Source organism: Zingiber officinale, chromosome 5A (assembly GCF_018446385.1).
Source record: "Zingiber officinale cultivar Zhangliang chromosome 5A, Zo_v1.1, whole genome shotgun sequence".
In the NCBI taxonomy this organism is placed as follows: domain Eukaryota; kingdom Viridiplantae; phylum Streptophyta; class Magnoliopsida; order Zingiberales; family Zingiberaceae; genus Zingiber; species Zingiber officinale.
In genome coordinates this window covers 5,425,372-5,451,367 of record NC_055994.1, presented here as the reverse complement: position 1 = coordinate 5,451,367, position 25,996 = coordinate 5,425,372, and the positions used below count along the sequence as shown (strand labels likewise).

Here is a 25,996-nt window from a genome sequence, read left to right as displayed (position 1 = left end):
CATAATTCCTGGTTCCCATTGAACTTTTGGGATACCTAATTGCTAATGGGGGAGTTGTTAGTGATGTTCTTGGGGTTGATGTCGCAGTTGATTCTCCTAGGTTCATGAGGTTGACTTACTCAGAATATTTTCTAGCAATAATATTTCGGTCTTCATCAAAGTAGAACTCTAATTTTGCTCTAGTTTTTGTTGTTGCTTCTCAAATTGTACAAGTTCTTTTAATTCTTCCGAAGTTATGTATATTGTTATTTTAGTAGGTATATATATGTATTCATTTATGTCATTAAAAAAAACCCTGGTTGTAGTTCTTGCTGAAACACACAATTTATATTATTTTGTTGATATATAAGTCGGTAGACTAATTGAAGGTGTTGGTTACCAAGTTGTCATAATGTTTGTTTTGCAATTTATAATGTCTATTTTCTGTAATTCTTTCAATATGCATTAAGTTAAAGTTTTCCATTTCTTCATTTCATAATTTTGTGAAGTATAAGGTTTATGATCATTAAACCTAAGGGCGTGTTTGGTTCAGAGGTATCATAGACGATCAAGGTTATCTGCCTATGGTAATTCAGGATAACCGTATTTGGTTTGAGGTTTTTCTCTATTCTGAAGTTTTTCTGGATTTTGAAACATCAACAAACATCATCAATCTAGGCATCAAACTCGGAATAAGAAAACCATGGGTCACCCAAGGTTTTTCTCGATTCTAGAGGTTAAACAATTTTTTTTTCCAAAATTACCCTTAGAAGGATCGGAGTGTCAAATCCCTAATGACGAAGACGATCAAGCTCGTTTCCAGCGACGGGCAAGGGATCAAGGTGGAGGAGGAGGTGGCCCTCCGATCGAAGGTCATCGAGGATATGCTCAACGATGTTGATGGTGTCATTCCCCTCTTCCTCGTCCACTCCAAGGTGCTGAGCTAGATTCTCGAGAACTGCAGGAAGCATGGCACCGCTAATTCTTCTCCCTTGTCGCCCTCCTCCTCTGCCATTGTCATCGCTTCCACCGTCTCCTCTGATGATTCCTTCTCCTCCTCCATTGCCTCCTCCTCCGTCGCTGCCTCCTCCGACAACTCCTCCTCTTATTGCATCTCATTGAAGTCCATCTCGAACCCAACACTCAATGCTTGGGATAGAGAGTTCATCAAGCTCGACTCATCCTCCTTGTATGATCTCCTCATTGTATGTACTGAAGAAGAAGGCCAGAGGTAGTAGTAGCAGTAGTGGGCGATGGAGGTGGCAGGCGGTGGTGGGCAGCAGCAGCGGGCGGTGGGCAGCAGCGGCAACACCGCGGTCGGAGGTAGCAGCAGAGGGCGGCAGGCGGAAGTGGGCAGCGGGCGACAAGTTGCGGGCAAGCGGCAAGTGGGAGGTAGAAGGAGAAGATGACGAGCGGGTAGAGGATTTTTTTTTTCAACTTAGGTATTTGATTAAAACTATCTTAAAAATTATTTAAAAATTCTAAAATTATAAAAAATTTATCTAATTTTATTTATTTATATATATCACTAATAATAATAATATTATCATTATTAAATCAAGGATAATACGATAAAATATCACACTAGATTATGTATTAAAACTTTCAAATAAATGAGATTTTATTGTATTGCCTAAATTAAACCAAATAACCTTTGGTTATGTTTCATTCCTCATAACCTTGGTTATGCAGATAATCACATAACCAAGGTTATGCGTGATAATCTGAACAAAACACACCCTAATAGTCATGCCACTAAGCCTGCCTTTATACATGATTGACTTTGTAGGTTGAAGAGTTTGGTTTTGAGTTATAGACTCATATTCAGTCTAGTCTTGCTAGATTTTCTGACGAGAACTCTTTTGGCTTTATGTAGTAAATACATTTTGATGTAAGAGCTTCAATGATATTATTGATATATATCTTAAAACTATTGTTTATTTGTGTCATAGTCTTTTCCAAGAAAATTATGTCTATTTAGACATTTTTTTTTGAAAGTTTTTATATCCTTTGGCTTGGACTAAAATTTTAATGTGTTTGATAAAGTTTGGAATAATCACATTAAAATTTGGGTAAAAATATGTAAATCATATGTTATTATTCATATCTACCTCAGTAAGTCAGATGATGACCTTTTCATCGTCTGAAAATCTAGTGTCATATAAAACGAGGAATACTTTTGCTCCTATAATTTTCCTAGTTAATCCTCTAAGACCGAATACAATTAGTCCTAGATGAATATAATTATATCTCTTTGTCAAAGTGTTCTTATTGACTCTTTGGTTATAAAGTTCAATCTTTTCTCTCCTCCATTAGGAAGATGAAAAGGTTGTGTTCTATGATAGCGATATAGTGAAGTAGAAAAAGATAGTATCTCTTGGTTATATAGTCCTCTTGGATTACGTGAGTTTAATTGTTCATTGGAAAATATTATCAAGTTCCTGTCTATGTCTGTGAGGTCTTCTAATTGATAAGTTAAGGTATTGTTACACGCCTTCTAGTTCTGACAATATCTAACTAGGAGGTTGTGTTTGTTTTTGTCTGTTCTCTTATTGTTGAGGAACCTGTAAAGGGTTCAATTTGATTTCTTGTTAGACTCATTATGACTGGGCGGTATTAATTAAGAAGGAATAAGTTTTGGGTTGTTATCTAGGGATGATATTTCCTATAGATAGTTTGCATAACTCTCTTATTAGATTCTATATTAGTTTCTCTCCACTCGAGAGCCTTAGATGTTTTCTGATTTTGTGTTTCGACTTAAAGTAGTTTATTTTCTAGTATAGTTAGTCTGTGGTGTAGTGATATTAGTAATACTATTATAGTATTGTTTTGTTGGATTAAAAACTTGATCTCCTTTCTCAGTAACTTCAACGTTAGAAAAGTCGTTAACTTGGATTTTTGAAAATTGTCTAGAAAAGTCTAGGGCTTCTTCGTAATATGTATTTTCAAAATTCAATTTATTCATTTAAACTTGATTTCCTCAAATGTGGTATGGAGAAGTTTTAGTTCTGCTTCTATCTGTGTTTTCTGTGTGGTAATTAGGTCTTTGATTTGCAGTAAAATTATCTTAGATTGAAGTTCAAAATGTTTGGATTGAAATTCAAAGTTCTTAGGCTTATTTTCTTCATTAAGTCTTGAAAAAATAGAATTTCTTCCTTGGTAAGAATACTAAGTAGATTGGGTTGGCTAAATATTCTATTTAGCAAATCTTGTGCATCTTTTAAGAAGTCTATGTTTCTTTTTAGATCACTTATTATTTGTGATTGTTGAATTAAAGTGGTAGATCCTTGTTCTAATGTATGTGTAGTTTATTTTTGTTGAGAATCTAATATAGTTCCTATATTGAGGAGTAGATCTATGATGGTATTTAAATGTAGATTATCAATATGTTGGTAGTGTGATTATATGTTCTAGATCTAAAATAGTAATTATATTTATGATGATCTAAAGAAATAATTGTTAGGACCATCGGTGGCCGGCTAGAGGGGTGGTGAATAGCCCCTGTACAAAACAAGCAAAAGCAATCTTTCTCGAACTTATAACTTAAGATAAAAGAACACTTGCATAAACAAAATAAGAGATAAACTAAAAAGATGAGGATTGTTGGTTGCTACTCGGAAAGCCTAGAGGTTCCACTGTACAAAAATTTTGTACAAAGGTCTGAACCTTTTCCTATCTACCATGTGTTCTTTTAAATTAAATTTTGGATCGCCTGCGGAACTTAACACGTTTGATCCAAAACTTAATCTATTTGTTCTTTTAGGTTTTGACTTGGATCTCCTGCGGAACTTAACACGTTCGACCCAAGTCACCTTAAGTTATTAACTCCATTAAATATTAATTTCCATAATTGGTTCCCAGTACTGACGTGGCGAGGCACATGACCTTCTTGGATATGAGAGCAACCACCACCGACTAGACAAAACCTTTTATAGAAAGCTAATATTTAATTTCCTAAAATAACTTTAGGTTAACCGAAAAGAACAATCAAATCATAAGGACAAGAAAAACAAAAGAACACTATATCGAAAACAAATTCGAAACTCTAGAATCGTATGCCTCTTGTATTTAGTATTATTTCCAAAAATAACTAGTATGATGCGGAAAGAAAAATACTAGTTATACCTTTTAGAAAAATCTCTTGATCTTCTACCGTATTCCTCTTCTAACCTCGGACGTTGTGTGGGCAACGATCTTCCGAGATGAGAAACCACCAATCACCTTCTTCTTCCTTGCAAGTTTCGGCCATCAAAACATCTTCTAGGATGAAGAGGTTCGGCCACCACCACCATGCTCCAAGGGATGCTAGAAACGAGGCTTGCTTTCTCTCCTTCTTCTCCTTCCTTGATCCGGCCACTAACAAAAGCTCCACCAAGAAGTAAGTTTCGGCCAACAAGAGGAGAGGAGAGAAATAGGGCCGGCCACACCACCAAGGAAAAAAGAGGGAGAAAAATAGAATAGAGTCGTTAGCCTTGAAGCCTCCTCTACCCCCTCTTTTATAATCCTTGATCCTGGCGAATAAGGAAAATTTAATAAAAATTTCCTTAATTCTTTTTCCATTGAAAAGGAAAAATTATTTAATTAAAAACAATTTTCTTTCTCAATTTTATTTGGCCGGCCACACCAAAGCTACAAACAAGGAGAGTTTTAATTAATTAAAACTTCCTAATCTGTCTCCAGAAATTTATAAAATTTCTCCAATAATTTAATCCCTTCATGATTGGTTTATAAAAAAGAAAATTTAATAAATTAAAATCTTTCTTTTAAACATGTGGATAAAAAGAAAGTCATCTCTAAAAATTAAAATCTCTTTTAATCTACAAATAAGGAAAGATATCAAATCTTTTCTCAATCTTTTGTAGAAACTAATAAAAGAGAATTATTAATTTTTAAACTTTCTTTTAAATCATGAACATGGTTAAAAAGGAAAGTTTTCTTAAAATTTAAAATCCTCCTTTAATCAACAAATAAGGAAAGATTTCAAATTTTAAACTCTCTTTTAAACATGTAGATGATTTACAAATAAGGAAAGTTTTTACCAAAAATTAAAACCATCCTTTTAAACTACAAATAAGGAAAGAGATTAATCTCTTCTCTTAATCTTTTGTAGAAAGCTATAAAAGGAAATTTTAATTTTAAAACTCTCTTTTAAATCATGATATCCACATAAGAAATAATTTTAATAAAAAACCTTTTTAATATTCTAGTGGTCGACCACCTAAGCTTGGGACCCAAGCTTTGGCCGGCCACCAACTTGGCTCATCCATTTGGTCTTGGCCGGCCCTAGCTTGGGTTCCAAGCTAGCTTGGCCGGCCCCATTGGATGGGTAAGAAGGTGGGTATTCGGTGGGTATAAATCTCTATATACTAGAGGCTACGATAGGGACCGAGAGGAGGAATTGGTTTTGGTCTCCCGATGAAATTAAGCATCCCGTGTTCGCCCCGAACACACAACTTAATTTCATCAATAATAATTCATTCCACTAAAGAACTATTATTGAACTACCGCACCAATCCCAAATTACATTTTGGGCTCCTTCTTATTATGAGTGTGTTAGTCTCCCTGTGTTTAAGATAACAAATGTCCACTAATTAAGTAAGTTACTGACAACTCACTTAATTAATATCTAGCTCCAAGAGTAGTACCACTCAACTTCATCGTCATGTCGGACTATGTCCACCTGCAGGGTTTAACATGACAATCCTTATGAGCTCCTCTTGGAGATATTCTCAACCTAGATCACTAGGACACAGTTTCCTTCTATAATCAACAACACACACTATAAGTGATATCATTTCCCAACTTATCGGGCTTATTGATTAATCGAACTAAATCTCACCCATTGATAAATTAAAGAAATAAATATCAAATATATGTGCTTGATTACATTTTATCAATGATAATTCATTCCACTAGAGAACTATCATTGAACTACCGCACCAATCCCAAATTACATTTTTGGGCTCCTTCTTATTATGAGTGTGTTAGTCTCCCTGTGTTTAAGATATCGAATGTCCACTAATTAAGTGAGTTACTGACAACTCATTTAATTAATATCTAAGTCCAAGAGTAGTACCACTCAACCTTATTATCATGTCGGACTAAGTCCACCTGCAGGGTTTAACATGACAATCTTTATGAGCTCCTTTTGGGGACATTATCAACCTAGTATCTCTAGGACACAGTTTCCTTCTATAATCAACAACACACACTATAAGTGATATCATTTCCCAACTTATCGGGCTTATTGATTTATCGAACTAAATCTCACCCATTGATAAATTAAAGAAATAAATATCAAATATATGTGCTTGTTATTATATTAGGATTAAGAGCACACACTTCCATAATAACTGAGGTCTTTGTTCCTTCATAAAGTCAGTACAAAAAGAACGACCTCAAATGGTCTTACTCAATACACTCTAAGTGTACTAGTGTAATTATATAGTTAAGATAAACTAATACCTAATTACACTACGACCTTCCAATGGTTTGTTCCTTTCCATCTTGGTCGTGAGCTACTGTTTATAATTTATAAGGTACTGATAACATGATCTTCTGTGTGTGACACCACACACCATGTTATCTACAATATAAATTAATTGAACAACTACATTTATCATAAATGTAGACATTTGACCAATGTGATTCTTATAAATGTTTATACCAAAAGCTAGGCTTTTAGTATACACTCTAACAATCTCCCACTTATACTAAAAGACTAAGCTGCCATATCTGCTGCCATACATCTGATTCCCATGCCTTTCAAAAAGCTCTTGTCTTAAGGACCTTAGGTTATCATCTGATGAAATCTAGGCGGCAACAACTTCTCCTCGTTATACAATTTCTCGTATTGGGTAGTACTTGCGCTCTATTGTGTTTACTTGCCTTATAGACTCATGGTTTCTCTGAGTTTGTTACTGCACCATTATTATTACAATAAATTGTAATAATCTTTGGACAAACTAGAAATCATATCTTAGTCTATCTTGAGGTAATTAAGTCATTCAGCTTTTATGGCTACCTCAGAGGCTTGCCATATACTAAGCTTCTATGGTGGAGTCCAGAAAAACACCTATGCTTATCACTCTTCCATAGTTATGACTTTACCTCCTAAAGTAAACACAAAACCCCGAGGTTGACTTATTATTGTCCCTATCCGATTGGAAGTCAAAATCCGTGTAACCCACAGGGACCAAATTAACTGCCTTATAAGCTAGCATATAATCTCTAGCGCCTCTAAGGTACTTTAATATATGCTTTACTGCAGTCCAATGTCCTTGTCTAGGGTTACTTTGATATCTGCTAACTATGCCCTTGGCAAAACAGATTTCTGATCTCGTGCATAGCATACATTAGGTTGTCTAATTGCCGAAGCATAAAGAACTGCCTGCATGTACTCAATCTCCTTTGATGTCATCGGAGACATCTCTTTAGATAAAGACACTCCATGCTTAAAAGGTAAGAAACCCGTTTTGGAGTTTTGTATGCTTAAAACGAGCAAGGATTTTTCCGATGTATGAAGCTTGGGATAAGTAAAATATTCTTTTCTTGCGATCCCTTATTACTTTGATCTCAAGAATATATACATTCTCCCAAGTCCTTTATATCGAATTGTTTGGACAACCATACCCTTACTTCTGACAACATTTTGATATTGTTTCCAACTACCAAAAATGTTATCTAAGTATAGTACAAGAAATACCACCACGTTTCCATCACATCTTTTGTATACACAAGACTTATCCGGTTACTAAATCCATAGATCTGGATTACTTTGATAAACCGGATGTTCCAAGACCTTGAAGCTTTGCCTCAGTCCATAGACTGATTGAGCTTACACACAAGATGCTCTTAGCCCTTTGCAATGAACCCTTCTGGTTGCTTTATATGGATGTTTTCTTCAAGACTTCCATTAAGGAATGCTGTCTTGACATCCACTTGCCAAATAGATAAAAGAATCCGGATAGACTTAAGCATGACTACCAGTGAAAAAGTTTCCTTTATCATCTAGCCTTGCTTTGAAAGTTTCCACCGTCCTGTCTATCCCTCTTTTCCTATATAGACCTTTTTACACCCAAAGGCTTTTATACCATTTGATGGTTCTATAAGCTTCCAGATTTTATTAGAATACATATATTCTAATTCTGTTATTCATTACTCTTTGCCAAGATATTGCATCTTTATCTTGGAGTGCTTCGTCATATGTCCGAAGATCAGGTTCATGTCCTCCAGGGATCGAGTCTAAAAACTCTCCCAAAACATAAATCTTTTTAGGTTGCCTAACAACCCTCCCACTATGACAAGACACTTTCTGTAATTGTGTATCATTTGTGATACGTGTTGCAGTTTCCTTGTGGTATCTCATCTTGTACAATTGGTACTAGATTAGACATGTCTTTTATTATTTCCTTAAGAACAAATTTACTTATGAGCACGTGGTTCATTATATAGTCCTTTTCTAAAAAAACAGTCATTGATGCTAACAATGACCTTCTGATTTTAAGACTATAAACCTACTTTTGTTTATCTAAGATAACTTACAAACAAGTGAACTCCTATCCAACTTATCATTGTCTCTCTTTAACATATGTGCTGGATTACCCGAATCCGAATATGCTTCAAAATAGGTTTTCACCTATTCAGCAATTCTATATGAGTAGAGAGTTCTAACTTGGAAGGTACTATGTTCACTTTCGTTATCAGAGTTTATCCTTAAAACAAATTTGGTAATTTTCTGAATAACTCATCATCTTAATTATTTCATAAGAGTCCTTTACATTCTTTCTACTACACCATTCTGTTGGGGTGTACCAGGTGCAGTTAGTTGGGATTGAATCCCTACTTTTGATAAGTGACTCCTAAATTCTCCCAAGAGGTACTTGCCACTACGATCTTACCATAGTGACATTTACTTTAACATTTCTCCGCATCAGCCTTGTACTCTTTGAACTAATCAAAGTACTTAGTCTTGCGGTACATTAAGTAAATTTATTTGTATCTTGAATAGTTGTCTATAAAATAGATGAAATATTCAATACTACCTCTTGTCTGGATAGTCATAGGATCACACAAATCAGAATGAACCAATTTCAACATATCTTTGACTCCATACCCCTTGGACTTAAAAGCTTCTTGGTTATTTTCCTTCCAAATAAGACTCGCAGGTTGGAAAGATTTCCACTACCAATGAACCCAAAAGTTCATCAGCTACCAATGAATCCTACTTAAGTATAACCTAGCTTTAGGTGCCAAAGATATAATTGGTTCATTTCCGAAGGTTGCTTTCTCTTAAAATTAGAAGATGTGTTACTAATTTCCATTTGTTGCATCGTGGGAGTTATTGGATTATAAATTGTCAACCATCATACCAGAATAGATAACTTTCCTATTTTTCTTGATAACAACTTTGTTATCAAAATAGACACAATATCTATAATAGTTTAGAAACTGAAATCAGGTTCTTTCTAAACTTGGTACGTAAAGACAATTACTTAAAATCCATATTTTATTCTTATCAAAGGATAAACATCTCCCACTGCAACAGCTACCACTTTTACAGTAGTGCCCATGTGGACGGTGATTTACCTTTCATTTAGTTGTCGGGTTTCCTGGAACCCTGCAATGAATTGCAGACATGATTAATGGCATCTTGTATCTACACTCCAGGTTCTGGTAGATAACACCACTAGACATGTTTCAACTAATGAATTAAATACACCTGAATTGTTCTTAGTTCTAAGAAGACAGTCTACCTTAATGCCCAAGTCCTATTTCCAATCATTACAATTGTGACTACTAAGTCTTTTCTATAGTATGACTACTAGGGGATTGACAAACATTTTAAATCCTAAGAATCACAAAAATATTTGGTCAAGATCAACTTCTTAAAATCCCCATGAATTTTGTATGACATGATAGTGTGAACGTATACAAAATCGAAGAGGAGATTTTATTCATTAATTTTATTATCTCGTCAACTTTACTTAATGACGAATAAAATTAATAGTTGATCTGTCTTTGATCAAATATTTGGTCAAAACTCTTTGAATTTAAAATAACATTGATTCCTCAAACAATATTATTTAAATTCACCAACACCTCAAACACCGTGAATTTTGCATGCCACGTTAGTGTGGACGTATACAAATTCATCATTTGTAAGAGTAGGGTTTTACCCATTGACTATCTTGTCAATATAACTTTTTGACAAATAAAATTACCTTAAACACCATGAATCTTGTATGCCACGTTAGTGTGGACGTATACAAATTCAAACATTTGTAAGAGGGGTTTATTAATTTTATTATATTGCCAATCTAGTTTTATGACAAATCAATAGTTGATTTCCTTTTGGTCACACAAGTGATAGTAGTGACTCCGTTGGGGAGGATACTATTAAATGTGTCTAAGTGTATACCATTACTTGACACTAAGTCTATTAATAAGATTATGCCCCTTCCGTTGGGGAAGATCACACGCTCTTAATTAACTTCCTATAGTCATCCAAAAATGGAAGTCTGTTCTAGTGATCCACAAACAAGCTCATCCGTTATGGAGGAAGGCACTCAGAGCCAACGCGCAAGCTTGTTTGCATCACTTACAAACCAGTAATGGAGACCATGGGATTTACTTAAAAATCCCACTCCCACTTAGTTATTTATAAATGAGGAATTTTAACTATGCTAGCCTACTAAATATGCATACTAACAAGCACACACAACACAGCATAAAAAGCAATAAATAGAAGAACTAATTTTCAACTATTATGACTTTTATCTATTGTTGTCCTCCGTGTGTCACCAACCCTAGCTGCTGCCATCTTTGGCCACTGCCACCGGGTCTAGTTGTCGCATCCATCTTGCTCCTTATTCCGCTGCGCCTCTGGTCCTTAAAAGGTTCCACGCCTTGCAAGACTCGATCCGCGACATAAATAGAATTTTACATTTTTGATCCTATATTTCATAAAAGGAATGTACATGTATCTAGATCAAAAATAAAATCCTAATAAAACTAAATACAGCTCCTGCTGTATTTTATAATACAATCATGCACACACATATAAATGCCCTTGACATGTCCAAGGGTCCAATCACACACATAATAACTAAAAGCCATAATAGTTGGATCCTGCATCCACAAAGTTAGCACATCCTACTATTATCCTGCCTAAATTATGTATGACATGTGCATAATTAAACTAATACCAAATACACAGAGGCAAAACCCTAGCTCTGATACCAATTGTTGGTTGCTACTCGGAAAGCCTAGAGGTTCCACTGTACAAAAATTTTGTACAAAGGTCTGAACCTTTTCCTAGCTACCATGTGTTCTTTTAAATTAAATTTTGGATCGCCTGCGGAACTTAACACGTTTGATCCAAAACTTAATCTATTTGTTCTTTTAGGTTTTGACTTGGATCTCCTGCGGAACTTAACACGTTCGACCCAAGTCACCTTAAGTTATTAACTCCATTAAATATTAATTTCCATAATTGGTTCCCAGTACTGACGTGGCGAGGCACATGACCTTCTTGGATATGAGAGCAACCACCACCGACTAGACAAAACCTTTTATAAAAAGCTAATATTTAATTTCCTAAAATAACTTTAGGTTAACCGAAAAGAACAATCAAATCACAAGGACAAGAAAAACAAAAGAACACTATATCGAAAACAAATTCGAAACTCTAGAATCGTATGCCTCTTGTATTTAGTGTTATTTCCAAAAATAACTAGTATGATGCGGAAAGAAAAATACTAGTTATACCTTTTAGAAAAACCTCTTGATCTTCTACCGTATTCCTCTTCTAACCTCGGACGTTGTGTGGGCAACGATCTTCCGAGATGAGAAACCACCAATCACCTTCTTCTTCCTTGCAAGTTTCGGCCATCAAAACATCTTCTAGGATGAAGAGGTTCGGCCACCACCACCATGCTCCAAGGGATGCTAGAAACGAGGCTTGCTTTCTCTCCTTCTTCTCCTTCCTTGATCCGGCCACTAACAAAAGCTCCACCAAGAAGTAAGTTTCGGCCAACAAGAGGAGAGGAGAGAAATAGGGCCGGCCACACCACCAAGGAAAAAAGAGGGAGAAAAATAGAATAGAGTCGTTAGCCTTGAAGCCTCCTCTACCCCCTCTTTTATAATCCTTGATCCTGGCGAATAAGGAAAATTTAATAAAAATTTCCTTAATTCTTTTTCCATTGAAAAGGAAAAATTATTTAATTAAAAACAATTTTCTTTCTCAATTTTATTTGGCCGGCCACACCAAAGCTACAAACAAGGAGAGTTTTAATTAATTAAAACTTCCTAATCTGTCTCCAGAAATTTATAAAATTTCTCCAATAATTTAATCCCTTCATGATTGGTTTATAAAAAGGAAATTTAATAAATTAAAATCTTTCTTTTAAACATGTGGATAAAAAGAAAGTCATCTCTAAAAATTAAAATCTCTTTTAATCTACAAATAAGGAAAGATATCAAATCTTTTCTCAATCTTTTGTAGAAACTAATAAAAGAGAATTATTAATTTTTAAACTTTCTTTTAAATCATGAACATGGTTAAAAAGGAAAGTTTTCTTAAAATTTAAAATCCTCCTTTAATCAACAAATAAGGAAAGATTTCAAATTTTAAACTCTCTTTTAAACATGTAGATGATTTACAAATAAGGAAAGTTTTTACCAAAAATTAAAACCATCCTTTTAAACTACAAATAAGGAAAGAGATTAATCTCTTCTCTTAATCTTTTGTAGAAAGCTATAAAAGGAAATTTTTAATTTTTAAACTCTCTTTTAAAATCATGATATCCACATAAGAAATAATTTTAATACAAATCCTTTTAAATATTCTAGTGGTCGGCCACCTAAGCTTGGGACCCAAGCTTTGGCCGCCCACCCTCATGGCTCATCCACTTGGTCTTGGCCGGCCCTAGCTTGGGTTCCAAGCTAGCTTGGCCGGCCCCATTGGATGGGTAAGAAGGTGGGTATGCGGTGGGTATAAATCTCTATATACTAGAGGCTACGATAGGGACCGAGGGGAGGAATTGGTTTTGGTCTCCCGATGAAATTAAGCATCCCGTGTTCGCCCCGAACACACAACTTAATTTCATCAATAATAATTCATTCCACTAAAGAACTATTATTGAACTACCGCACCAATCCCAAATTACATTTTGGGCTCCTTCTTATTATGAGTGTGTTAGTCTCCCTGTGTTTAAGATAACAAATGTCCACTAATTAAGTAAGTTACTGACAACTCACTTAATTAATATCTAGCTCCAAGAGTAGTACCACTCAACTTCATCGTCATGTCGGACTAAGTCCACCTGCAGGGTTTAACATGACAATCCTTATGAGCTCCTCTTGGGGACATTCTCAACCTAGATCACTAGGACACAGTTTCCTTCTATAATCAACAACACACACTATAAGTGATATCATTTCCCAACTTATCGGGCTTATTGATTTATCGAACTAAATCTCACCCATTGATAAATTAAAGAAATAAATATTAAATATATGTGCTTGTTATTATATTAGGATTAAGAGCACACACTTCCATAATAACTGAGGTCTTTGTTCCTTCATAAAGTCAGTACAAAAGGAACGACCTCAAATGGTCCTACTCAATACACTCTAAGTGTACTAGTGTAATTATATAGTTAAGATAAACTAATACCTAATTACACTACGACCTTCCAATGGTTTGTTCCTTTCCATCTTGGTCGTGAGCTACTGTTTATAATTTATAAGGTACTGATAACATGATCTTCTGTGTGTGACACCACACACCATGTTATCTACAATATAAATTAATTGAACAACTACATTTATCATAAATGTAGACATTTGACCAATGTGATTCTTATAAATGTTTATACCAAAAGCTAGGCTTTTAGTATACACTCTAACAGCTCACACATTTACTTGGTTACAACGAGGGACGTTGTTAATCCAAGACGAAAAAGCGCACTAAAATTCTCTTTCAGGCGGAGAAGCCTCTTTACAACAATGGAACACACAGAAAAGAAAGCTAAACAGAAAACTAAGTGCACGAGTATTGTTTCTTTGTATTTCTCGTTGTTGTTTAGCTTTGGGAGCAAGACTAATTATATAACCTTGCTCGGGAAGTCTGTAAGGATTCTAGGTGCCTGAAAGGGGATAAAATTTTATCCCCTTCGAAACGGATCACGATCAAACATGATCCGGATAAAATTCGATTCCGGACGCTCGGAAGGGTTCTGGGCGCCCGGACTAGGAAAGTAAACTAAGTTGACTTTTTCAGTTCGGGCCTTTCACTCTAGTTTCGCTCGCCTCGGTCCAAGTCTTCCACTTCGATTTCGCTCGCCTCTGTCCGGGTCTTCCGCTCCGGTTCCTCTTGCTTGGGTGACCTCGGCCATCCCGAATAGGGCTCACCCAAACCCAACTTCCGACCTTCTCGAGCAAGCTTCCACTCCTGGCTTCTCATCCCTCAGAAATACCGCGCGCCTCCTTCTCGTTCGCCTGCGTACTCTTCCGCAGCACCTCGTCCCTCAGACGCACCAAACCCGTCGGCTCTCTCCCGTGCTGCCATTCTCGCTAGCTGCATATTTTTCTCGATATCCTGTGCTCCTAAGTTCCTGCATACTTAGACACAAGATTAAACACAACATGATCTAACTTAACTTGTTTGATTATATCAAAACAACCTTGGGGTACCAACAATCTCCCCCTCTTTGATGTGAGCATCAAGTTAAGTTAGGGTAAACTAACATAAAGTAACAGAGATAAATTTTACCATAATAGTGCAAAAAATTTTCTAAAATTGTAATATCAAAATTTTCTAAAAAAAATTGTACATAAAAAAACAAGTTTTTGAAAATTTTAAAAATAATTTTGATAGCTCCTAAAAAAAATTACAATAATTTTAGAAAAAAAATTCTAAGTAAAAAATATTTTTGATATCATAAAAAAAATTATAACATCAATAATTTTCTAAGTTAGATAAATTTGTATGAACTAATTTCGTAGAAATAATTTTGATAAAGTAAAACTGATACTTAAAAAAATCTTAAAGTCTCTTTTTTTTTAAAAAAAATTCTAAGTTAAAAACATAAAAAAATGTTTGAGTAACTATTTAAAGTATTATTTAATTACAATTAAATACTTTATCAGTTAGTGAATTAAACATTTTATTTCATTAATTGACTTTCAGGTTGTGGCAAGACACTATGTCTTCTTGGTTATTGGAGCAACAACCACTTTCTACACAAGGCCTCTTAAGGAAATTCAAACATTTAATTTTTTCGTTGAAAGCCCGAAGTCTAATTAAAGTTTAATTTAGACAAGACTTTGGAACCCAATATAGGTTCCAGCCAACTGGGTTAATTAAAAATCTCTTAGGAATATATTTCTAAGAAATTTTCCTAGTTTGTCCCTTATGATAATTAAAATACAAGTTCAAATTATTATATTTCCTAATATTTTGATTTTTAACATTTAAACATACACAATTTTTCAAGTCTTCTACTTTATTTTCAATTCATCATTTTCCAATTTTAATTTTTCAAAATCTTCTAATAGGTAAGATTTGGTTAGAATTAATTTTAACTCTTTATTTTCTTTTTCCAGTTTGCAACAATTCTTTGATAAATATTTTATAAACTGGAATGACTTATCAGGAGGAAGAGATCGTGCTCGACTCACTTTGTCGATCCCGTTATCCGTAACTTCCTATAAAGTGTTGTTTTCTTCCGATGTCGCTCCCCCTTCATTGATGCTCTCGATGCTCATTTTGGACGAGCTTGCTTCGTTTACGTTGTATTGATGACTTGCCATTAACGCAAGTCCAGAAAATGCCTCAATGTCTTATTTGAACGATGTTTCATCCCATGTCGCCTTTAGAGTCTTGTATTTGTTCGATTGGACATACTTCTTGTTCGTTCCTCTGTCCTTGTCCTTGATCTTTAACTTAGGACAATTGTCTTTAATGTGCCCTTCTTCGTTGCAATGGTAGTATCTGATTGTTCTTTTCTTTCTACCTTGTAGATGGTTAGTTTTTCTAGATTTAAATCATTTTTTAAATTATCTTGCCATCATTATTATTTTATCGTCGTCGAGAGAAGATTCTGAATCTTGTTCATCCATCTTTGTCTTAAGGGCAATGTTGTGCTTCGGCTCCTTCTTCGTATATGCACATCTCATTTCATGGACTTCAAATGTTGAAAATATTTCTTCTAAGGTAACAGAATCTAAATATTTAGAAATATAGTAAACATCTACTAATGATGCCCACTCAGTAGATCTAGGAAATACATTAAGGGCGTATTTGACTGAATCTCGGTTACTTACATTTTCTCCGAGATTCATGAGTTTGGTGATTAGTTCCTTCATTCTCGAGTGAAGATGTGCAACGATTTCTTCTGCTTCCAGTTTTATGTTGCTTAACTAATTCCTTAGTAGATCTTGTCTCGCAAGCTTGGCTTCGGACGTCCCTTCGTGTAGCTCAAGGAATTTTTCCCAAAGCTCCTTTGCTGAGTCGTAGGCGCCGATCCAGTTGACTTCTTGTGGCGGTAGGACACTCAATAGATGGAACTCTGCTTTGCCATTTGCCACGAAGTCAGTCTGCTCCTTCTTCGTCCACTAGTATTCTTCTTTTCCTTTGGGTGCTACAAAACCGAATTTCATTATTAAAAGCAATTCAAAATTGATTTTAAAGAATACCTCCATTTTCTTTTTCCATCTTGGAACTCCCCCTCGAACATTGGTGGGTAGATGCTCGGTCTGACCATCTCATGTGCTTCGTTCAGCGGTTAGTCCTCCTGAAGCAAACTTGCTTTGATACAACTTATTAGGACCCTCGACGACCGGCTAGAGGAGGGGTGAATAGCCCCTGCACAAAACAAGCAAAAGCAACCTTTCTTGGACTTATAGCTTAAGATAAAAGAACACTTGCATAAACAAAATAAGAGATAAACTAAAAAGATGAGGCTCACAGATTTACTTGGTTACAACTCGGGACATTGTTAATCCAAGATGAAAAAGCGCACTAAAATTCTCTTTCAGGCGGAGAAGCCTCTTTACAACAATGGAACGCACATAAAAGAAAGCTAAATAGAAAACTAAGCGCACAAGTGTTGTTTCTTTGTATTTCTCATTGTTGTTTAGCTTTAGGAGCAAAGCTGCTTATATAGCCTTGCTCGAGGCGCTTGGAAGGGTTCTGGACGCCTGGAGGGGATAAAATTTTATTCCGTTCGTAACGGATTGCGGTCAAACATTATCCGGATAAAATTTGATTCCGGATGCCTAGAAGGGTTCTGGGCGCCCGAACTAGGAAAGTCAACCAAGTTGACTTTTTCATTCCGTGTCTTCTGCTCCGGTTTCACTCGCCTCAGTCAAGGTCTTCCGCTCCGGTTCCTCTTGCTTGGGTGACCTTGGCTATCCGGAATAGGGCTCACCCGAACCCAACTTCCGGCCTTCTTGAGCAAGCTTCCGCTCTTGGCTTCTCATCCCTTGGAAATGCCGCGCGCCTTCTTCTCGTCCGCCCACATACTCTTCCGTAGCACCTCGTCCCTCAGACGTACCGAGCTTGTCGGCTCTCTCTCGTGTCGTTCTTCTCGCTAGCTGCGTCTTTTGCTCAATATCCTGCGCTCTTAAGTTTCTACACACTTATACATAGGATTAAACATAACATGAGCTAACCTAACTTGTTTGATCATATTAAAATAACCCTGAGATACCAATAATAATTTTTCTAACTAGGGAATAAAATATTAAATTAAAAAGTCTAATTTTTGAAAGTTCTGAAAGTCTTTAGAATTTGAAGTTATGCATCATATTGTGGTCTGGAAGATCTTAAGACGCTTATACCAATTATTTTAATGCTTCTTGTAGAAGTTAAGTTGTTTTTAGAAGTAGAAGTTGGTTCGGAGTGAGTTTTTCAATGATTTTACTCGTGAATAGCAATTGTGAATACTAACCATGTAAATAGTAATTAGTGAATAATAATAATAATAATTATGAATAGTGAATAATAATTGTAAACAGTAGTATTGAATGGTAATGGTAAACAATAATTATAAATACTAACCAGTAAATATTAATTATGAATACTAAATGGTGAACAATAATGGTAAACCATACTATTCAACAAAAACATTGTTCGGTGTTTTTGGGTTTATGATGATTCGAGGAGATACCTTATTTTTATTTTTATTTTTTTAACTTACGATTAAGTCTTTTAGGATTTTACTTATAATAAGCTATGTTTGACGAGGAATAATCAGACTTATAATACAATAAAAATTATATTATAAGATTGATTATTTTATTTAATGTAATTTTAAAATTGTAATATAATATAATTTGAATTACAAAAAGAACAACATATAATAAAATTTTATAATATGAATTATAAAATTAACAACATGTAATTCAATTACATTTCAATTATAATAATTATATAAAATTACATTCTTCTAATCAAATATAATCTTAAAAATTAAATATATATATATATATATATATATATATATATATATATATATATATATATATATTATAAGATTAACAACATGTAATCCAATTACATTTCAAGTCTAATTATTTATATTATAAATTATTACATTCCTCCTAATCAAATATAATCTTAGTGTTTAAAAATGTTATAATATATATATATATATATATATATATATATATATATATATATATATATATATAGAGGATTTAAGATGTGAGATGATGAACTATAGTTTGATGATATGTCTCTAAGTTATCCACAGACCGATCAGGATATGTATTGATCGGTTTGTGATCAACTTTTTTTTATTTTTTTATTTTTTTAATATTTTAAAATCAATTAAAAAATTAAACATTTCTTTATATAAATTTTTAATACCTTAATATATCCTCTTAACATATTACAATACTCAATAAATACTTAAATTAATTTTATTTTAATTTTTTTTTAAAACCAAACACTATAATCTAATTGGGAAACCTAAACCCCAGAGATAAAATCTAAAAAAAAATAACTTTAATACTACAACCAAAGACTAACCCTAAAAATAAACTCTTAAAAAAATATTTTATTTTTTATTTTTTTTTCAATTATTTTTTTAATTCATAAATTAAAAAAAATAAAAAAAAATAAAAACAATTGTTATCTGCACGGCGCGCACGGTCATGTACTGTAGCGTCGTGCAGGATAATAAATTTATATATATATATATATATATATATATATATATATATATATATATATATATAAAGCAGCTGACTTATAAAGTAGCAGCTGACTTACCAAAGTCTAACCAGCGACTTAAGGGCACGTGCAACCACTATACAGCCCTTCGCCCCACCAACCAAGCTATGGGCGGTTGCATACTTGCATATACTTCAATATCTAATTATAAGATTTTGTCAACCTCACTAAGTTATAATATACATAGCACATCTTCTAGCCACATAACGATTGATTATAATTTAGGGACAGACTATAAAAAACATCTGGGATAAACGTAATCACTATTTACTACAATATACAATATACTTAGCACATCTTGATCATTGTTTTCTGCTAGCTGCTTCCACAATATTAACCGGAACAAAAGGACGACAACATATAATAGCAGCATATCCATCTTATAATATGCCGCCAAAGACTAGTAGGGGTCTTGCCATTCTGGTGCTACTTCTCTTATGTTATGTACATGCAATTCTCGGCAACTACCGGTTGTAATCCTTTTTCATTAGATTCAGCTGGAGCAGAACACGGGTGATGGTAGTTGATATAACATCACATGGCGTCTGTGTCGCTCAAGTCTGCTTGCATGACAAAACTAGGAAATGAGGTTGTTAGGTCCCTGCATAAATCCATTTGCACATTAGAAAAAAAGATGGAAAATTTAGAGAATGTAAAGTGTATTGTTGAATTGCATCCGAGCATGCTACAATGGAATGCAATCGGTTGTAAGATGCAGGGGAATCTTATTGTTTATGAGCAAATGTCTTTGGTTACTTGTTCCAGTACTGCATCTTGGTGAATAAGATTCCCCACCAAATTGTGTGAAGCATTTCATTGTAGTAAATTGAAAGTTCTGGTTGCTGAACAGTACTATACTGAAAAACCTGACCGAAACTATACGGAAACAAACAAATATAGTACAAGAAAAATCTAACTGAAATGATGTGAATAAATGTAGCAGACGGAAGTGACCGAGTAAGAATTAAATTCAGTTTAGGACTCACGATAAATAAGGAAGAGTCATGTTCTTGAGCAAAGATGGATTTTGACTGACAAAATCCTTCCATTCATCTGGATCGATCTTCCCGTCACCTTTAATATCTGCCTGATTGAAAGTCTTCAAAAGACAACAAATAAGAATTTGGTTTGGCAACTGAAATCTACAACAGCAAAGGGTATCTTAATTGCAAACAAGCATATTACGACGTTAGGATCTCATTGTGACACCTAAAACATTATCTTTTTTCTTAGATTATGATTTGTACAACACATTATTACTTAATATCATTATTTAATTTCATAAGACTTGGTAAGGTTAACCATAGTTTGTAAATCAGAGTATTGGAGAGACAAAAAGATAAAGCATTACAGAAAAAAATATGCTAGCAGAGATGAGAATATAAAAACGAATTTGTAAGGTTACTAGAAAAGATAAAAGTAAAAAATTTATAATTAGAGCAACTAAGCATAGCTTCAACTGATGGTCACTTGAATGTTGAAGGTGTGAGGAATAAAGAGCTCAAAGCTTGTTGATGCCGATGTTGCTAAGGGATTTAATTTGTTTACGTTTGGCAGTCAACTGAAAAATGCTGATATTTGAATCAATGTAGAAACGTTGTTGCTCCTTGGAAATCGTACAAATTTTTTTTTGGGAAGTTGATTGTTTATGTAAAGATCCAACAAGGGTGTAACACTCACCTTATTGACAATTTCTTCAACAAGTTCATCCGACAGAGACAGATCTGATTCATTGAGAATAGCCATCACCATCTCCTTCAACTGCACATAATATCAGCCAATGGAAATGATTTTCTCCAGATAAGACTAACAATGAAATGTCAAATTAAGTTATCCATCCAATTTCTTTTTAATTTTACTTTATTGAACACATCTGAGCATTACTATCAACGAAGTTAATGCCCTGAGAATTAGGTTTGCATAGACTTGGGCTCAAATGAGACCAATGCAGAGAATGCGGAGAACTGGCTCCAGGTAGGCCTCTAAAACGAAAGAGTTATACTTTATTGAGATATGCATTGTCGGTCATAAGACAGTTGCAACAAGTTAATAACAAAATAGATTCTTTCCATCAGATCAAGTGTCCATGAATGAGTACAAACATATTTATATCAGATTTAAAGTGGTCATGTTGTGCAACTTCAATCACTCAGAGAAGTTCAAGAAAAATACGGACACATACCAACATTTGCAAAAGTTAGACGACAATCCGTAAGCCGTCTTTCTCTACTCCATAGCTACAATTGTCAAGAACATAGATTAACCTAACACAACCGAATATATTCTAAAACTAAGACCCAGGATGAATATGCAGCCAACATGGATTGCTTTCTAATACCCTACTGTAGTTCTAGACGTTGATAGTGAAATCTCATTATATCAGTTTAGATAACAAAAAGGCTAGCTCTTTCTCAAACGAAATAAAAGTCCTCGAAGAATTCATCGCAGCAGGGAAATCTAGAGATAGAAAAAAGAAAAATTTTATGCTCACCTCCTCACGCTCTATGAAGCCAGTTCGCCTTAAATCATACAACTTAAATGCAACTGCAAGTAAAATGAAGCAAGCAAACAGAATTAGAAGTTAACATAAAACCAATTATTTGAAAACTTGTCCAACCAGTTATTGTTGGAGGTTATTGTATAAAGTAAACCAACTATTTCACTTCTAAGGTCAGCCATAGTCTACAAGAAGGTAACTAATAATATTCAAGCATTTACATTCAATCTTCTCTGATTCCGGGGCTCTTGGGTGAAAGATGCTGAGTGATCGAACAAATTCTCCAAACTCAATAACCCCATTTCGTTTGATATCAAACATGTCAAATACCTGTAAATAAAACGCCAGTATGAGCTTGAACAGAATTAATCTACGGATAGCTTTTTATGTTTGAAAAGAAATTTCACAAGTTTGTCAGCAAAGACAAACCGATCATGCATGTTCTTGAATCATAAAGAAAAAAAAAAGAAATTTAGCTGTGGCCCCATAGATATTCATTCACCTAGAAATAAATTATTGACGTACTATTTTGTTGCCCCAAACAATAGTATATATGAACAAGGCTAAACAAAAAACAAAAAACCAGGGAGCACTGACCCTGTCTGCAAAAAAATTTCTCCTGTTGCTGTTCCTGAACAAAGCAAGCTGGAATTCTTCCTGCTCAATGGCATAATTAAGAATAAGTGACAAAAGCAACAAAGACAGCCCATCGTACCGCATGAGTGATGTAGCTGTTAAACGCCCAAGTATATACCTTGTGGATTAGCCCATCCGCAATAATCAAGCAACTCAACTTTTTATATAACTCATTAAGGGCGAGGACCTCATTTACAGTGACTGTCAAATAATATTTCTGAATTTAGTAAATTCCTTTGCATATTGAATAGTCAAGATACCAAAAGAATACTATCGATGCATTTTTCCGAAGCAAGCAAGCAGCTATGAACATATTTATAAAATATTGATCAGTCATTATTTCAAAGACCAGTAGCCACCGTGATTTAACTTCTATATGTTGATCTTGAGATTGATTGACGGAGGCGTTGGAACTAGCATAATCGTTCTTTACCACCATTTATAAAATATTGAAACATGTGAAAATTTAATAACAAACAGAAAATGAAATCGATAGCAGTGATATATCACACAAAATTTACAGTACAGTGTCATGCATCAATTTTTTTTTTCATTAATTAACTAAAAAAGGAGCCTAACCTTTTGAAAACGCAAAGTATTTCTTTCTCTAGCGTTTTTGTTACTATTTTGATTTTTGTTGATCGGACAAATATGGAGCCAACCTATTTGCTGTCTGATATATCCAGATTTTAATCACAAGCGATGATTGAAAAAAAAAAAAAAATCAAAAGTTGGGTGGGACCTCAAAGCGATGACAAAAAAAATAAATAGAGTTGGGCGTGGCAGGATGGCAAAGCGAGGGACGGGGTGAGTAAAATCAGGAGTGATCCGACGGCTATACAGAAACAAACTAGGACCCAATCCTAAAGTGTACAAAGACATGAGTTTGGAGGGGACATCTTGTTCTATAGGCTCGTACTGTTGATTGTTGAATCCTTCCTATTCAGTGATAAGAGATAGACGACATAGGGGACTACGTAAGACCTAACCATACTGTGCACATAGACTCCTTGATGGCTGAAAAACGTCAAAACTAGTATTTCTTATGAGGACAAAATAGCAAGCAACAGTGCAGATAATGCATGCATGGTATATTCGTGAAGCATGAACACCAACTGGATTGTAAAAGAAGAAAGAGGAAGAAATACAATTAGTCAGAGAAGCAAGGGCCACAGGGTCGTCCTCGTATCCGACTGCGTGTTTGCCGCTGAGCTTAGAAGCGAAACAGCCCATCAGACCGACAACCGAGTATGAAGACAGGTCAAGAAGTAGCTGAGTTCAGCTGGGCCAGCTCCTGAGAAATAACACAGAGAACACGATCACACACATGCGATATGATACTGTCATAGTAAACAAAACGAAATTGTTTTAACTGAACTCACTAAAGTCAAAAACTGAACCATTCCATGTGCAAACACATGATTTAATCATCATATTTATCAGCAGTAAAAGAAAATTTAAGATATTATGCAGCCTTCAAATCGTAGAAGCAAAAATATCCAAGTGTCGCTCTTTCAACTTTTTGCCATCGTTCTTCACCTATACCTTCTTATCTTCTATTTTCTGTTTTCTTTGATTAGATAGTGTTGACTGAAGTGATCTGTCTCCAATCAATTCTTCACGACACCTACCAAACTTAGCTATTTTATTTTCCTATATGGATTTTCTTTCTGTCAGATCGTTTGGGCAAATCTTGTGTTTACATGATTCATCTGATGTGTTTTTGCGTCCCCGCAATCGGGCACTTCAATTTGCCAAGCTATTTGTTTTCTTAAAGGCATAATTGCTCCCACTTCCATAATTTTCTAGCTCCCTCACTATCCATCAGTTTCACTGAACAGAATTTACTCCCAACCATCCGATGGCTTTGTTGAAGGGAGAACTTATTCATAACCATAAAAGAAAAAAAAAAAGGGGGGGTTTACCCAAAATCTCTAGCAAAAAACTCTGAAAGAGGCAGTGCAATTTTAGGCCAAAAAACCCAAGTTCATATACAGATCTATTCCACTCTCGCCCCAAACATTATATACCAGATACAACCGACCATCTCAGGATCGCCACGCGATGCCATCACCTCGGATCTAACTCCTGATAATAACAATAGCATTCAAGAAAAAAAAAAAAAAAGAGTACTAAATACCCAAAAAGATCGGTATTTGAATCTTCGAGTTCGTGTCCAACGCGGACTTCGATCTAAACCTACTAAACAAAAAACCGATTCCCCCAGAACGAACAAGAAGAAGGAAGCAGATAATCCGGTCCCCTTCGAAAAACACATTCCGACGCCAGAACGAAAAACCGATCCGCACAAAACGAGAGCGATGGAATGAGATTAGAAATGAAGCAAACAGAGATTTCGACCTCTTACCAAATCGATTTAATCCCACTCGATCGACCTTGCGCCGGCTACTGATCTCCACGAGATCAGGGACTGCCTCCGTCCTCCGTGGTTCCACAACCGAGAGGGCATCGTTCCTAGCTACACATTTAAACAACAATGACGATTCAACTAATTTAAAAATTATTATTATTAATTAATTTTTAAATTTGACTTTAACCCATAAATGTTATTTTTCAATGAGTCACCACTTTTTATTGTTTTTCTAAAATTAGACATAAAGTCTCTTTTGAAGATGGCGCCGATAAACGAGGATAAATGTGACGTCAGTTTTTTTTTTTTGGTAATAATACAAAATTGATATTTGCACTACATACATTTTTTAAATCAATTGTTTTAAATTTCTATATATTATTAACTAATTACATATATGCCAAGTTCACATGCATGGTCGAGCCCCTCTCATCCAACGACCGGACCGTTTTCAAATCGAGCCACACGATTCAATCATATCGGGCCAAATTAAACTAGACCTCCCAATTAGGGGTGTAATCGAGCCGAGTCGAACTTTTGGATGTTTGAGTTTGATTCGTTTATAATCGAACCGAGCTCGAGCTTTATTTAATGAATATATTTATGGCTCACGAGTTTATTCAAATTTTTATCGAGCCTAAACGAATTTAATAAATATAAATTATAAATATAAATATTCATTAAAAACTAAATTATATATTTTAAAAAATTATAATATTTTTGTTAAAATTTATAATTTTATTTTAATAAATAAATTTAATATATTTATCAATGTTTTTCATAAATAGAGTGTAAAATCTATAAATTCAATATCAAAACTATTATTTTTTTATTTAAAAATTGATTTATGAGCTTAACGAACATGTTCACGAGCTAACGAGCTGAATATTGTAAAATTTGAGCTTGGTTTGTTTATCTTAACGAGTCTCATTAAACGAACTTTTATCGAATCGAACTTCGAATAGCTCATGAACGACTTAGTGATCTCTCTAAGATAGTAGGATAAATTTTAAAGATATTTATTTTAACACAGTAATTCTTTATAAAAATCAGATATTTAGAAAATATTTCTATATGTATATTTATATTTACAGAAAATTAATTTTAAAATTTATTATATTAAATATTTATAAAAGTACTTATTATCTTTCGAGATGATCCAGTGGATAGCGCATAAGGTACTGTCACTATAAATTTTAGTATTCAAATCTTGGTATAATATATATGCACCAGTACTAATAGCTATTTATAATTTATCTCCTCCAAACCG

The 25,996-nt window shown here is 34.5% G+C and overlaps 2 protein-coding genes across 2 annotated transcripts; one reads left to right on the top strand and one right to left on the bottom strand.

The window, feature by feature from the left end:
• The first annotated feature begins 773 nt into the window (after nucleotides 1–773).
• LOC121982874 (SKP1-like protein 1) lies at nucleotides 774–1,214 on the top strand. The gene is made up of 2 exons (XM_042535900.1): nucleotides 774–884; nucleotides 927–1,214. Exons 1-2 carry the CDS (start codon nucleotides 774–776, stop codon nucleotides 1,212–1,214), a joined length of 399 nt encoding a protein of 132 aa, XP_042391834.1.
• Nucleotides 1,215–19,364: 18,150 nt separating this feature from the next.
• Nucleotides 19,365–24,857, bottom strand: LOC121979353 (calcineurin B-like protein 7). The gene is made up of 9 exons (XM_042531335.1): nucleotides 24,724–24,857; nucleotides 23,504–23,649; nucleotides 22,474–22,556; nucleotides 22,317–22,376; nucleotides 21,941–22,049; nucleotides 21,714–21,766; nucleotides 20,903–20,983; nucleotides 20,209–20,321; nucleotides 19,365–19,823 (listed from the first exon to the last, which is right to left on the bottom strand). The coding sequence occupies exons 2-9, from the start codon at nucleotides 23,586–23,588 to the stop codon at nucleotides 19,757–19,759; spliced, it is 651 nt and encodes a 216-aa protein (XP_042387269.1). The 5' UTR covers nucleotides 23,589–23,649; nucleotides 24,724–24,857; the 3' UTR covers nucleotides 19,365–19,756.
• Between the last annotated feature and the right edge of the window lie 1,139 nt (nucleotides 24,858–25,996).